General features: G+C 43.3%; 1 protein-coding gene across 2 annotated transcripts; it reads left to right on the top strand.

Moving 5' to 3' along the window:
* The first annotated feature begins 780 nt into the window (after positions 1-780).
* On the top strand, positions 781-11323 carry LOC116423353. 2 transcript variants are annotated; one of them, XM_031966819.1, is made up of 6 exons: positions 782-949; positions 1033-1219; positions 8389-8718; positions 9594-9707; positions 9921-10014; positions 10913-11323. In XM_031966819.1, exons 2-6 carry the CDS (start codon positions 1147-1149, stop codon positions 11007-11009), a joined length of 708 nt encoding a protein of 235 aa, XP_031822679.1. In that variant the 5' UTR covers positions 782-949; positions 1033-1146; the 3' UTR covers positions 11010-11323. The 2 variants fall into 2 exon arrangements, with proteins under 2 accessions (XP_031822680.1, XP_031822679.1); XM_031966820.1 differs by lacking the exon at positions 10913-11323 and having other exon boundaries at positions 781-949; positions 9921-10422.
* Positions 11324-11834: the final 511 nt, after the last annotated feature.

Below are 11834 nucleotides of genomic sequence, written 5' to 3'. Positions count from 1 at the left end.
ATATGTTAAAGGGGAGGTAACATTTGAAGGAGAGTGGATGTCCATGGAAGTCAGATCTTGTTTGGAGAATCACAGAACTGGTAAGGGGAACCCTAGGACAGTAGATTGCCATGCCCTCTTTAATAGCAAGAATATTATTAGTTTTTTTAATTGTCTAACGGACAACAGATAAAAAGCAGTAGAAAGGAAGGAAACAAGAATCTATTAAGTACCTGCTATATGTCAGCTGCCATTCAGCAAGTCTGGAAAATAGGTGCTAATTATAATCCCCATTTTATTTTTTAGAAAACTGAGGCCAACACACTTAAATAATTTGATCACCCAGCTGCTAAGAAGTATCTGAGGTAAGATTTTTTTCCCCGATACAAATTATTGGGGTTAAGTGACTTGCCCAGGGTCCTACAGCTAGGAAGTGTTAAGTGTCTGAGGTCAGATTTGAACTCAGGTCTTCCTGACTTCATGGCTGGTGCTCTACCCACTGCACCATCTAGCTGCCCCTGAGGTAAGATTTAAAGTCTACTCTTTTTAACTCTAGACTCTGTGCTCCATTCCATGCCATTCCATTCCATGTGTGTACAATTGGGACGGAGGTGGAGGGAAAAAGGGAGGAATGTCACGAGTATAGCTACAGGGTAAATGGCAAGATGCCTGGCTAAGGACTGTTTGATGACTGGAATGTAAAATCAGGGGCGGAGTGGATGCAATTGTTTAGTTGAGTTTCCTTTTACTCATCAAGCTGCCAATCTGGACAAGCCCAAAGCTGAGTTCTAAAACTTGAGCAGATTAATTGAGGGGAAGAGGGAGGTTAGAAACAAAGTTTCTGGGAAAAGGGGGAGGAGTTCTAGGAGGAGGAAGGAAGAGGGGAGAGCCCATTGTCAGAGCAGTGAATAGGCTATACCCACTTCCTGGTGGATTCCTGGACTGGATGTAAAGCATGGGCTGAGCCTAGGTGAGAAAGCATTCACTAGTTAGTATAAGATGTGATATATAATGTGACTGAATGATGCAGGTAATCTCTCTATGCTAATGCAGGGAATACATGCAGGAGGCTGGAAGTGACATCCTGGCAGGCACACAGTTGGAACCAGGATAAAGGGCCTCCCTGGAAAAACCTGAAACATTTACTGAGGAGGGTTCCCAGAGCACATGGCCAAGAGCAATATTGGATTTCATGGTTGGAAATGGAGCATCTTTCTTTTGTTTCTCAGTCTCATCCCAGGTGAGTGGTTATACCCAAATAGTCCTGCCCATACTCTGGGTCTCTCAATTGAAATTCAGAAAGTTAGGTTGGGAAACAACAGGTCCTTAGGACTTGAAAAGAGCAAGAATGGAACAGGGAAAAGAAGGGAAGCCATGAAGAGCACAGGGTGGGGAAGCTGCTGGGTGCCCTCCCCTCACAGATGGGAAGTCTGAGGACCAAAGAGCTGAGAAGGGCTGGAGGAGATCAGGCAGGACCAGCAACAGCTCTGCTGAGCCATGTCACCTGCTCTGTCTGACAGACAGTTTACCTCCAACTGCGCTGCCTTCTTACTGTAGATTTCACAAACTAGTCCTAAGCCCTTTTTTGGACATTCTTGTTGGTCTGAGGCTGGGCTGAGGCAGCCCCGGAGAGAGCCATGGTCTTTCATTGTGCCTGCATTTGGAGACTTTCCTCCTTTCACTGTAGCTCATCAGCCACATGAAGGGATGAGCCTCTGAAGCTGGTTTGGCCCCTTGCGCCTCAATCCTGCAGACTTGGTTTGATATAATGAGGACTGAGAGGGAGGGGCTTGGTTAGGATGTAGGAGAGGAAGGAAACATGGGGTTGAGAGATGGAAGGAACTTTAATAGCCATTGAGTACAACTCAGACTCAGAGAAGAAATCCTTCCATGATATACTAATATTCTTTTAGCCTTTGCTTAAAGCCATACAGTGAGAAGGAGCCCAGATGCCTCCCGAGATGATTCATTCTACACCTGGCCAGCCCTACTGGATTAGAATATTTCTCCTCTTCACATAAAGTCTGAATTTGGTCTTCTACCCCTATTTCCATTACCCTTGGTTCAGACTTGTGGGGTCAAAACTAACAAGTTCTTCCTATCCAGTATAATCTGAGGAATTCTATATCTCGGTCTATAAAGACAGATATGTGTGTATATGTATGTATATATCTATAATGCCTATATGTGTGTGTATTATTCAGTATCTCATTTATCTGTACATATGACATATATGGGTGTGTGTCTTCCCCAAAACCGCACTGATGACGTTTAGAGAGAGATGTGTATACATGTATGAGTGTATTTAAAACATACGTGTCTTTTAGATACAAACATAAGAATATACATATGAGCACATGCATGTTAATATCGGGTAGTCCAAGATGAGGGGGACATGGTTAGGTGATGGGCAAGTCGGAAGAGGAGAGTTAAAGAGAACACTGAGGTTGCCATCGTGGATTTCTGGGCAGGATGTTGGTCTCTGACAGAAATAGCAAGTTGGGGGGAAGGAGAAGCCTTGGATGGGCTGGTAATTAGCCTTTCCTTGGACAGACTGAGTCTGAGAAAGAGAAAGTCCATCCAGGTCTTCTCCAAACCTACATTTCCTTATTCCATCCTTGGCAGCTAAAGTGCCATTTGTTCCTCTTTCCTGCTAATGGCACAGGTACTTGCACCTCTGTAGGTAAGGGAAGCATAGAGTGCAAGGAGGTCCCATCTCCTTCCCAGACAGACCCAGACTTAGGAACAGAAATGTGTGAGACCAAAAAGGAATTCAGTTCAGTCACAGGGCTTGAGTTCAAATCCTGCCTCCGATGCTTATGAGCTATATGATCTTTTGAGCAAGCTCCTCAGGCCTCCAGCTCCTCATCTATTAATGAAGGGATTGGAGCAGTTAGCTTCTTTCATCTTTTCTGGGTGTAAGTGAATGACCCCCTGACCTGACCTTTTAAGTCAATGTTCTTTCCATTTCTAAGATATTATGCAGGTTAACCAGTGTTAGCAGATCCATTTAACCCTTTCTCTGAAACAAGCCTTCATTAAGCACCTACCAGGCACTATGCTCAATAAACAGTATCTCAATTGAGCCTCCCAGCAGCCCTGGGGGAGAGCTATCAGGATCTCCATTTCGAAGTTGAGGAAACAGAGGAAACTAAAAGATAAGTGACTTTCCCAGAGTGACATCCCCAGGAAGTGTCTGCAGCTGGATTTGAACTCACTTCTTCCCAACGCCACCCACCTGGTCAGAGCTGCACTGTCTGTCTAACCCTGCACAAATCCCCCAATGTGCCAGCTCCCCCCACCCCGGAAATGCTCCCCTGCCCGGGACGAGGCCGCAGCCGGGATCCCAGACTGGCCCTGGGAGAGACCTCGGGGCCAGCGAGTGCTCGGGTCTCATTTTAGAAATACGGGAAAGGGACCTGGCGGCAGCCCCAGAGTAAGGCAGGGGCAGAGCCAGCCCAGAGCGCTTCCTCCCATGAGCCCCCCACCCCACTGAGGAGGGCCCTGGCTCCCTGGCACCGAGAAAAGCCCGGACTCCCCATTCCAGGCCACGTTCTGGCCCTCCATCGCCCCCAGTAAGCCTTCAGCTGTGGCCACTAAGGGCCGCTACAGGGCTGGGCCAGAATTCAGGAAGACTCATAATATACACCTACCTTGAGGAACTTTGTTTGGAGTAGTTTGCTGTTTCCTTCTCCAGTTCATTTGACAGATGAGGAAACTGAGGCAAACAGAGTAAAGGGACTTGCCCAAGGTCAAATAGTATCTGAAAAGAGATTTGAACTCAAGAAGATGCTTCTTCCTGACTCCAGGCCAGTGTTCTAACTAGCACCACCTAGCTGCTCCCTTGCCAAGCTTTTAACCACTATGTTCCATAGAGACATTAGGTTCCCTATTACATCGAAGTGTAAATATAAACTCCTTGCTTAACATTTAAAATACTCACAACTTCATCTCAACCTGTCCTGTCCTTACAGAATTGTTACACATCCCTACCCTCCCAAACACATACTCTAGAGTCCAGCCTTCTTGCTGATGCTCATACACAATATTCCATGTGTCTTCATACTATTACAATCTATTTTCCATATCTGGAATATTCTTTCTTCACTTTTACCCCCTTAAATCTCTACTATCCTTGAATATTTTGCTTAAATGTCACCTATATTATTCAACCATCCTTCCAGCTACAAGAGCTTATCCTAGCATCACTATCTTATATATGTTTTGTGTGTCTTTTGTATACACATAGAAAGCACAGGGGGGAAAAACTTAGAATTTGTCTCCTATGATATAAAACTTCTTAAGTTTAAGGACTGTTTCAATTTTGTCCTAGAATATTGCCTGGCACGTAAGTAGGCAAGTTTAATATATGTTTGTAAATGTTTTTGATTATATAATCAACTCCACTTGACATCCAATCTGGAAAAATTAAGGAAGTTGTGTTTACTGAAGTACCACAGTAAGGTCATGAACCACACTCACTATCAGCCAGAATACTGGAGTTAAAGATATTAGATAACATCTCTCCGCCTTTCCTTCTCTCCTCTCTCTCCCTCTCCCTCTCTTTTTCCCCAACCCCCTGCACACCACCATGATATCCAATCATGTCTTTGTTCTCTCTCTCCCTCTCCCTCTCTCTTTCCCTTTCCTTCTCCCTCACCACTTCCCTCTCCATTTCCTTCTGCCTCTGCCTCTCGTTCCTCCCTTCATCCTTTCTTTCACCTCCCTGTGACCGGGTCCCGACTGCCACGCAAGGAGTTCAAGACTGATTAGAGTGCCCCATCTCACTATACTTTATAAAAATGACGCATTTTCTTGCTAGCAACCAGGAAGTAAATGGAGTAAGAGGGGGAGAGAGAGGTGGGGAAATGGGGAAGACTAGGGGGGAGAGGAGGAATTTTGGACATTCAGGGGGAAGTTGGTCCTGAGCTTGAGGTATAACCCAAGACTGGATAAGCCTCGCAGTAACAGAAGGAGGAAGGAGAAAGCAGAAAATCTTGGGTATCCAGAGGTCGGTTCCTCCTGCAAGTGTCCGGGAAATTGTCACGAGAACGAGGAGCTTGACGGATTAGCAGATGTGAGTCTGGCAGTTTTCCAATCCAAACACTAATGCTGGCTGCGAGTCTCCTGGGATCAGGCAAATGAGCGAGGAACTTGGCACGTTGTGGGTGGCGATTCCCGCGTGAGATGGACGGGCTCATTGGTGGTGATCGGTCTCACCATATTATATGTTCCACAAAAACCAAACTTCCTATTGGCAGCCAAGAGCTGGAGAGAATCTAGGAGCTAGACACTCAACAGAAGGAGGAGGAGGGAGAGGAGGAGTCTGAGTATCCAGGAGCCGGATCTGACTGCAAGTTCCATGAAATTGTCCAAGAGAATGAAGTGCAAGACTGATTGGTGATGTGAGCTTGGCATGAGGTTGTCTGACAGATTGGTGGCGGTTCGTCTCAGTATAACGTGGACTCCACAAAAAACAACTTCTTACAGGCAGCCGAGAGCTGGATAGAGCGGGGGAGGGAAAGGAGATGGGGGAGGGGAGAGAAGAGAGGAATTTTAGGTAGCAGGGGATTGATTCAGGTGATGACTCAAGAGTGAATCATCAGGCGAGGGAGGTGCAAGACTAATTAGTGAAGGTGAGTCTGACGTGAGGTTCGCACACGTATTGATGGTGTGAGCTCTGCAAAAAACAAATTCTTACTGACAGCCGGGAACTGGGTACAACCTGGAAGCGACAGGAGAAGAAAAAGAAAAAAGAAAGGTTTGGACTTGGCGTGGGTTCCGGCTGCAAGTCTCCGGGTAATCGTCAAATGAATAAGGGGGAAGACAGACTGGGGGTGGTGAGTCCCGAGTGAAATGGCCGGGTGCATTCGTGGTGAGCAAGCTCACAATACTATATACTCTATAAAAACCCAATTTCTTCCTGGCAACTGGGCGTTAGCGCATGGCAAGAACAGAAGAGGAGTTTGCTCATCCAGAGGCTAGAATTGGCTCTGAATGTTGAGGGAATTGTCAGGCGACTGAGGAGAAGAGGAATTGGTGGGGATGAGTCTAGAGTGTTAGTTAGGCAGGCGGATTGGTAATGGGCAATCTCTTTATAAGACAAACTCTGCAAAAACCCAACTTCTTACTAGCTGCCGAGAGCTCGACAGAGGGTGATGGGGAGGGAAGGAGGGGGAAAGGGAGAAGGAGGAGTGCGGGCATTGCCAGACTGGCTCTGACTGCGAGTCTTCAGAAGAAAAAAAAAGGAAAGAAGGGCTTACAGCTTCACTATAAGTAGAATTGAGAGCTGACTGAACAATGCAACTTGTGGTAGAAGAGTTGGCCGGACAGGTCTGCATTGTTCAGAAAGCCAATGTGAAGGATTTTGCTCTGTCAAGTTCTGCTACATGGAAGAAAACGCTTGTTGACAGGAAAGAGAACCAAAGATGGGCAAAGTTACTCCACAGCTCTGAAAACCTTTAACAAGCCATTTTTGAGTTGCAATTTATGACATTCTCAAAATACCAGGCAACATTTCAAAAGATACTTATAATGATGAGGGTCAAGAAAAAAATAATGTGAAACTGAACAATAAGCATTTAATTTTTGACACACTCTTGGAGTATTATTTCCCTAAAATTATTCAATCTCACTTTGACCACTTTTCTTTTTAGATTTTATTAATATAATTTATTTTTACATTACAAACGTTTATATATTACTTCCTTTTCATGAGAGATGTCTAGAAAGAAATTTTAAAAGTTAAATGAAACTTATACCATATTGATCTCATCTGAAAGTGCAAGAACATTTTATATCTTTTACAGGTGATCTACGGCATTTGCATGCACACACACTTCTCTTTTTTTAATTAATAGAAATCATTTTTTCCTGTCACCTCGAGAGAAAAGAGGAGAAAAACAAATTTCTTAGAACAAATATCTATAAACAACACATTCCTTCCACTGCTTTATATAAATACATATCCACACATACTCATATACATAAACACTCATTTTGTATCCTAAACATTTCTGTAATGGATAGCATGTTTCATCATCAATCCTAGAATTGTGCATGGTCATTATATTGATCAGAGTTCATAGAACTTTCAAAATTATTTCTTTTATGATCTTATAATTCTATAAATTCTTCTGTTTCTGCCTCTTTTGTTCACTATCATTTTGTGAATTCTTCAAAATTGTTGATTTCAATAACATTGATATAATCATATAAAGTGTTTTGCTTCTGCTTACTTTGCTCTACATCAGTTCATATACTTTTTTCTGTGTCTTTGAAGTCATCTATTTCTTCATTTAATTGAGCCTAAGGATATGGAGTGTCCTACTCTTCTTCTTCAATACCTTATATGCCCAATCAGTTGTCAAATCAGACTTCTAGGGCCAAAAATAATAAGCTCTTCCTATACAGTATAATCTGAAGAATTCTGTATCACCACATGAGCTGAGCCTTGAAAGGCAGTAAGCCTTCAGATGTGGCCACTAGGGGAGCACCAGAGGGCTGGGCCAGAATTCAGGAAGACTCAGAATCCTGAGTTCAAATCCTACATCAGACCCACTAACCCTGTCACCCTGGGCCTGTCACTTAACCCTGTTTGCCTCAGTTTCCCGTCTGTAAAATGCAGTGGAGAAGGAAATGGCAAACGTCTCCCGCATCTTTGCCGAGAAAACCCCAAATGGGTCACAAAGGGCCAGGAAGGACAAACTCCCAGCAAAAGCTTCAGAAAGATCCGAGCGAGCTGTGCTTCTGCTGGGCCTGAGTGAAGCCTGGGCATGGGGGGAAAACGTCAGCTTTGGGGAGCAGCCAATGGCCAAGTTTGTCTGCAGCAGGGGAGGCATAAAGGGGAGGAAAGAACATGAGAAGGCCACAAGGAGAGCAGATTGTGGAGGCTCAGGAGAGCCCGTCCTCATCCTGGAGGCAACTGGACTCCTCAAGGAGGTTTCAGAGCAGCCCCAGGGCTGTGCCTTAGGAAGCCAGCTCTGAGCGGGGTTGGAAGGAGGAGAGAGGAGAGAAGCAGGGAGATGCATTAGGAGGCTGCAGCCCTAGTGCAGGTGAGAGGTGGTGAGAGCCTGGCCAAGGGAGGCCATGTGAGCAGAAGGAAGGGATGCTCTGGGAGAGGGACTGAAGAGGGAGGAGAGATGTGGTGTCCCATTGCATATGGAGAGCAGGAGGGGAATGTCAAGGGAACCCAAGGCTCAGGACCTGGGGACTGAGCCCACTGTGGGGCCGAGGAGACTGGAGAAGGGTCAGGTTTGCAGAGAAGGGCAATGACTTTCACTTTGTAATGCCTCTGAAATGGCTGTGGTTTGTGTGGGTCCTTCTCGGGACCTTTCTGCATTTTTTATTTCCTCAGATACCTAAGGCCTTTCTTATGTACTTATGACTCTTATTTCCATCCTGTCACAGGTATCTGCCACTCAGAAGTGGTGACATCTCTGAAAGAAAGCCAGGGAAGTGATACTGTGTTCAGTTTAGACTCAAAAATAGGAAGTGACACCAAGAGAATTATGTGGATCTCGACATCTAAACACCTGATCCTGGCCAACAGCTCTGCAGGGGAGAGCAGTCCAGACTGGATCATTAACAGCAAAGAGTATAAGGGGAGGTTGTCTCTCCTTCCTGATAAATCTCTAATGTTAAGCAATCTGAAAACTGAAGACAGTGGATGTTATGAAGCTGACATAAAATCATTCTTGGGAGTGATAATTACTCAGAAGTTCAATTTAACGGTTTTTGGTAAATGAGCCACTGGGCCCTATTGGACCCCACCCTGCTGTCACCCACTTGTACAGTTTTTAAAGCTTTGATTCACTCTCCCACCTTCAGATCTTTGCACAATCTGTCTTGCCTTCCAACTTTACCCCTTAGAGAGGGAAAGAAGGGTGGAGCTGCTCTTTCTTTAAGTAACAAGAAAGTTGAAGACCAAAATCTGAAGCCAGAAGGACTGTTACAAGTCACACATTCATTACACAGCCCCAGTGAATGAAAAGGACTGACTGAATTACAGACTGAGCTGCCTTAGAGAACCATGTGAAAGTTACCGAGCTAGTCAGTCACTCAGTCCTTCCTCACTCTCTCCCTGGGAATTCTCTAGACTGAAGAGCAATCCCTAAAGGTTAAAGGTGACCCTGAAACAGTAATGGAGGGAACAGTATCCCTTTCTTCTGGGTGTGTACTTAATGAAGGGAGAGAAAAGAGAGGTGGAGAAGAGGTGATGTACTAAAGGAAGACTAATGATGCACACTGGGCTTTCTGATAGAAATGGAGGAGAATGGAAAGACCTGGGCAGGGACTGGCACTCTGGAGGACAGACACTGCAGACACTGACCTCAGTCATACTTTATAGCTTCTGTGATCACCTCTGTATGTCTGCCTTCTGTTTAAACTATCCAGGCCCTTTTCTCTCTTTATTACTCTTCTTTCCTGAAGATCCTTCTTTACAGAAATACCAAAAAAAAAAAATTCTACAAAGAATAGAATCTCTGCTAATCCCTCTTTTCCCATTTTCTTCTTCGCATTCCTTGCTTCTTTCACATATTCCCCTTTTGCAGCCCTCTATCCCACTTCTTTGTAACAGACTGATGGCTAATGATCCTGATTTTCTGTTTTAGAGTCTGACAATACAGAGCCTAAAATGAACCTACAGAATCACTCACATTATTTTGCCATATTCAGCCTTGTTGTATTCCTGCTAATACCATGTGTCTGCTACCTAAAACGACGAGGTAACTGCCTTTAGAAAATAAAATGTAACCTGAAGATGAAAGCTTATGGCTATGCTGGGGCATTGGGGCTTAGGGAGAGAATTGCACTGGTTTTAGTTTTGGGAGAAGGGAGGGAGGAGATAGGCTCTAAGACTGCATGTTCTCATCAGTAGCCGAGCCTCATGGAAGGGAAGTGACCAACCTGCTCTTTGATTCCATTCTTCTCATCCCCAGGTAGTCAGAGAAGAGGTGAACTACATACAGAGGAGAATGGACATTCCCAGATGGCTTCTCCTCAGACCAATGAAGAGAGTCTGAGGATGCTTAAGTAAGAAATTAGCCACACACACATACACACAGTGCTCAAGTGTGTGTGTGTGTGTGTGTGTGTGTGTGTGTGTGTGTGTAATGGTGTGTATATCTATATATCAATTTCTTAAGTTTATGACTTAAAAAAACAGGGTGTCCTGGGAGCCCTTGTTCATTTTCTGGAAGTGTATCCTCTAAAAGGACAATAATAAGGTATATCTGAGCAATCAGAAATTAAGCAGCAGGTCCCAAGAAAATCTCATCCTAGCAGAGGGCTCTGACAAAGACCTTGTCCCTGGTGACCAGAAATTAAATAAGAGAACAGAATTAAGTCTGAAGTAACTATGTAGGAAGGAAAACTCTATTTCAAAGTGATTGACACCTGGATCAAGACATGGCCTTCTAGTTAGGAAATGCCTATTCTAGACAATGCTTAAAAAAATAAATATATTCCATTTTGTTGGGGAAAATCCCTTAGGTTTTTTTTCTTCCAAGAACATGACTGAGTGTCAGAGGGCTCCCTTGTCTTTTAAAAGAGCTGTACTATGGTAAAAAAAAAAAAAAAAAAAAAAAGGTTTCTGGGTTTTAAGCTAAAAGAACAGTAGTGTCTAAATCCAATCCTCATCCCCTGAGAAAGAGGGAACAGCTCAGTTGAAGATTCCAGCTTCACCTTGTAGCTTTTAAAAGCAGATGGAACTTCAGTTCCCAAAGTACAACTTCTGGTATAAAACACAGCACTAAAAGGCTACCTGAGCACCACATTTGAGGTTGTCATCCTTCAGTCTCAAAGAAGAGCAAAATGATGACACTATGTTTGAGTCAGCCTTTTAAAGCAAAGTGTGCAGTTTTCTATGATTTTTGATTAATGGTTTCACAGAATACAAATAAATAACATTTAGCTAAAACTTTTTATCCAGTAGAACATCGCTAGTCACAACCATACAAGAGGATGTAGTAGGAATGCGGAATGGAGTTGGCACACAACAGGAAAACAGCAGAGATCAGCACAGATAAGAGTTAGGTGATGAAGAAGGGAACAGCACAGAATCTATGGACCACAGGAGAACAGCACAGATAGAAGTCTAACAACATTGATCAAAGATGTGGGATCTTGTAAAACACATTTCAATATTGGTTGTTTGGTGAAAGAAATCTCGAATGAAATTTAGGACCAAACAAGAAATAGACAATGTTGGGAAATAAAAAATGGATAGTTTTGATAAATTAAAAAGAGGAAGAATAGACACAGAGACATTATATGAGGAAGAAGGGCTCATGGTTCTGAAAACCTACTCACATCAGGAATGGTTTAAATAGCCAACACAACATTTATATCATTTATATCCATTTATATTTATCATTTACATATATTCTTTATACATATATTTATATATATAATATATATTTATATCTATTTATCATTTTTACATATATATATGTGGAATGGAGAGATAAAGTGAAGAACTTACAGGAATGCTTAAATTATTTTTCTGTATTTTATTTTTTATTTCTGTGTTTCCCCTATGATCTGTATAATATGTGCAGGCTCATATTTACTTGAGCCTTGGCCAGCTATAAGCATATTTACTTAACCTGAGCTGATGACATTTGTTGGTATTTGACATTTATCGATATTTAGTCTATTAGCTTGACCACTATCTGCTTAATTAAGCCTAAAGGCCTCAGTTTCTGTTTCCTAGAAATCAGGAGATTTGGGGGAAACAGAAACCTTCCATTCCAATCTCTCAAAATAGCAACAACCAAATATATGTGTGTATATATATATATATCACTTATACCCCAAAATCTATTAAGAAATAGACGGGGAGGAATGAGTGG

Source organism: Sarcophilus harrisii, chromosome 4 (assembly GCF_902635505.1).
Source record: "Sarcophilus harrisii chromosome 4, mSarHar1.11, whole genome shotgun sequence".
NCBI classification, from domain to species: Eukaryota; Metazoa; Chordata; class Mammalia; order Dasyuromorphia; family Dasyuridae; genus Sarcophilus; species Sarcophilus harrisii.
The sequence above is the reverse complement of the archived record's forward strand: the minus strand, read 5'-3'. Positions and strand labels throughout refer to the sequence as shown.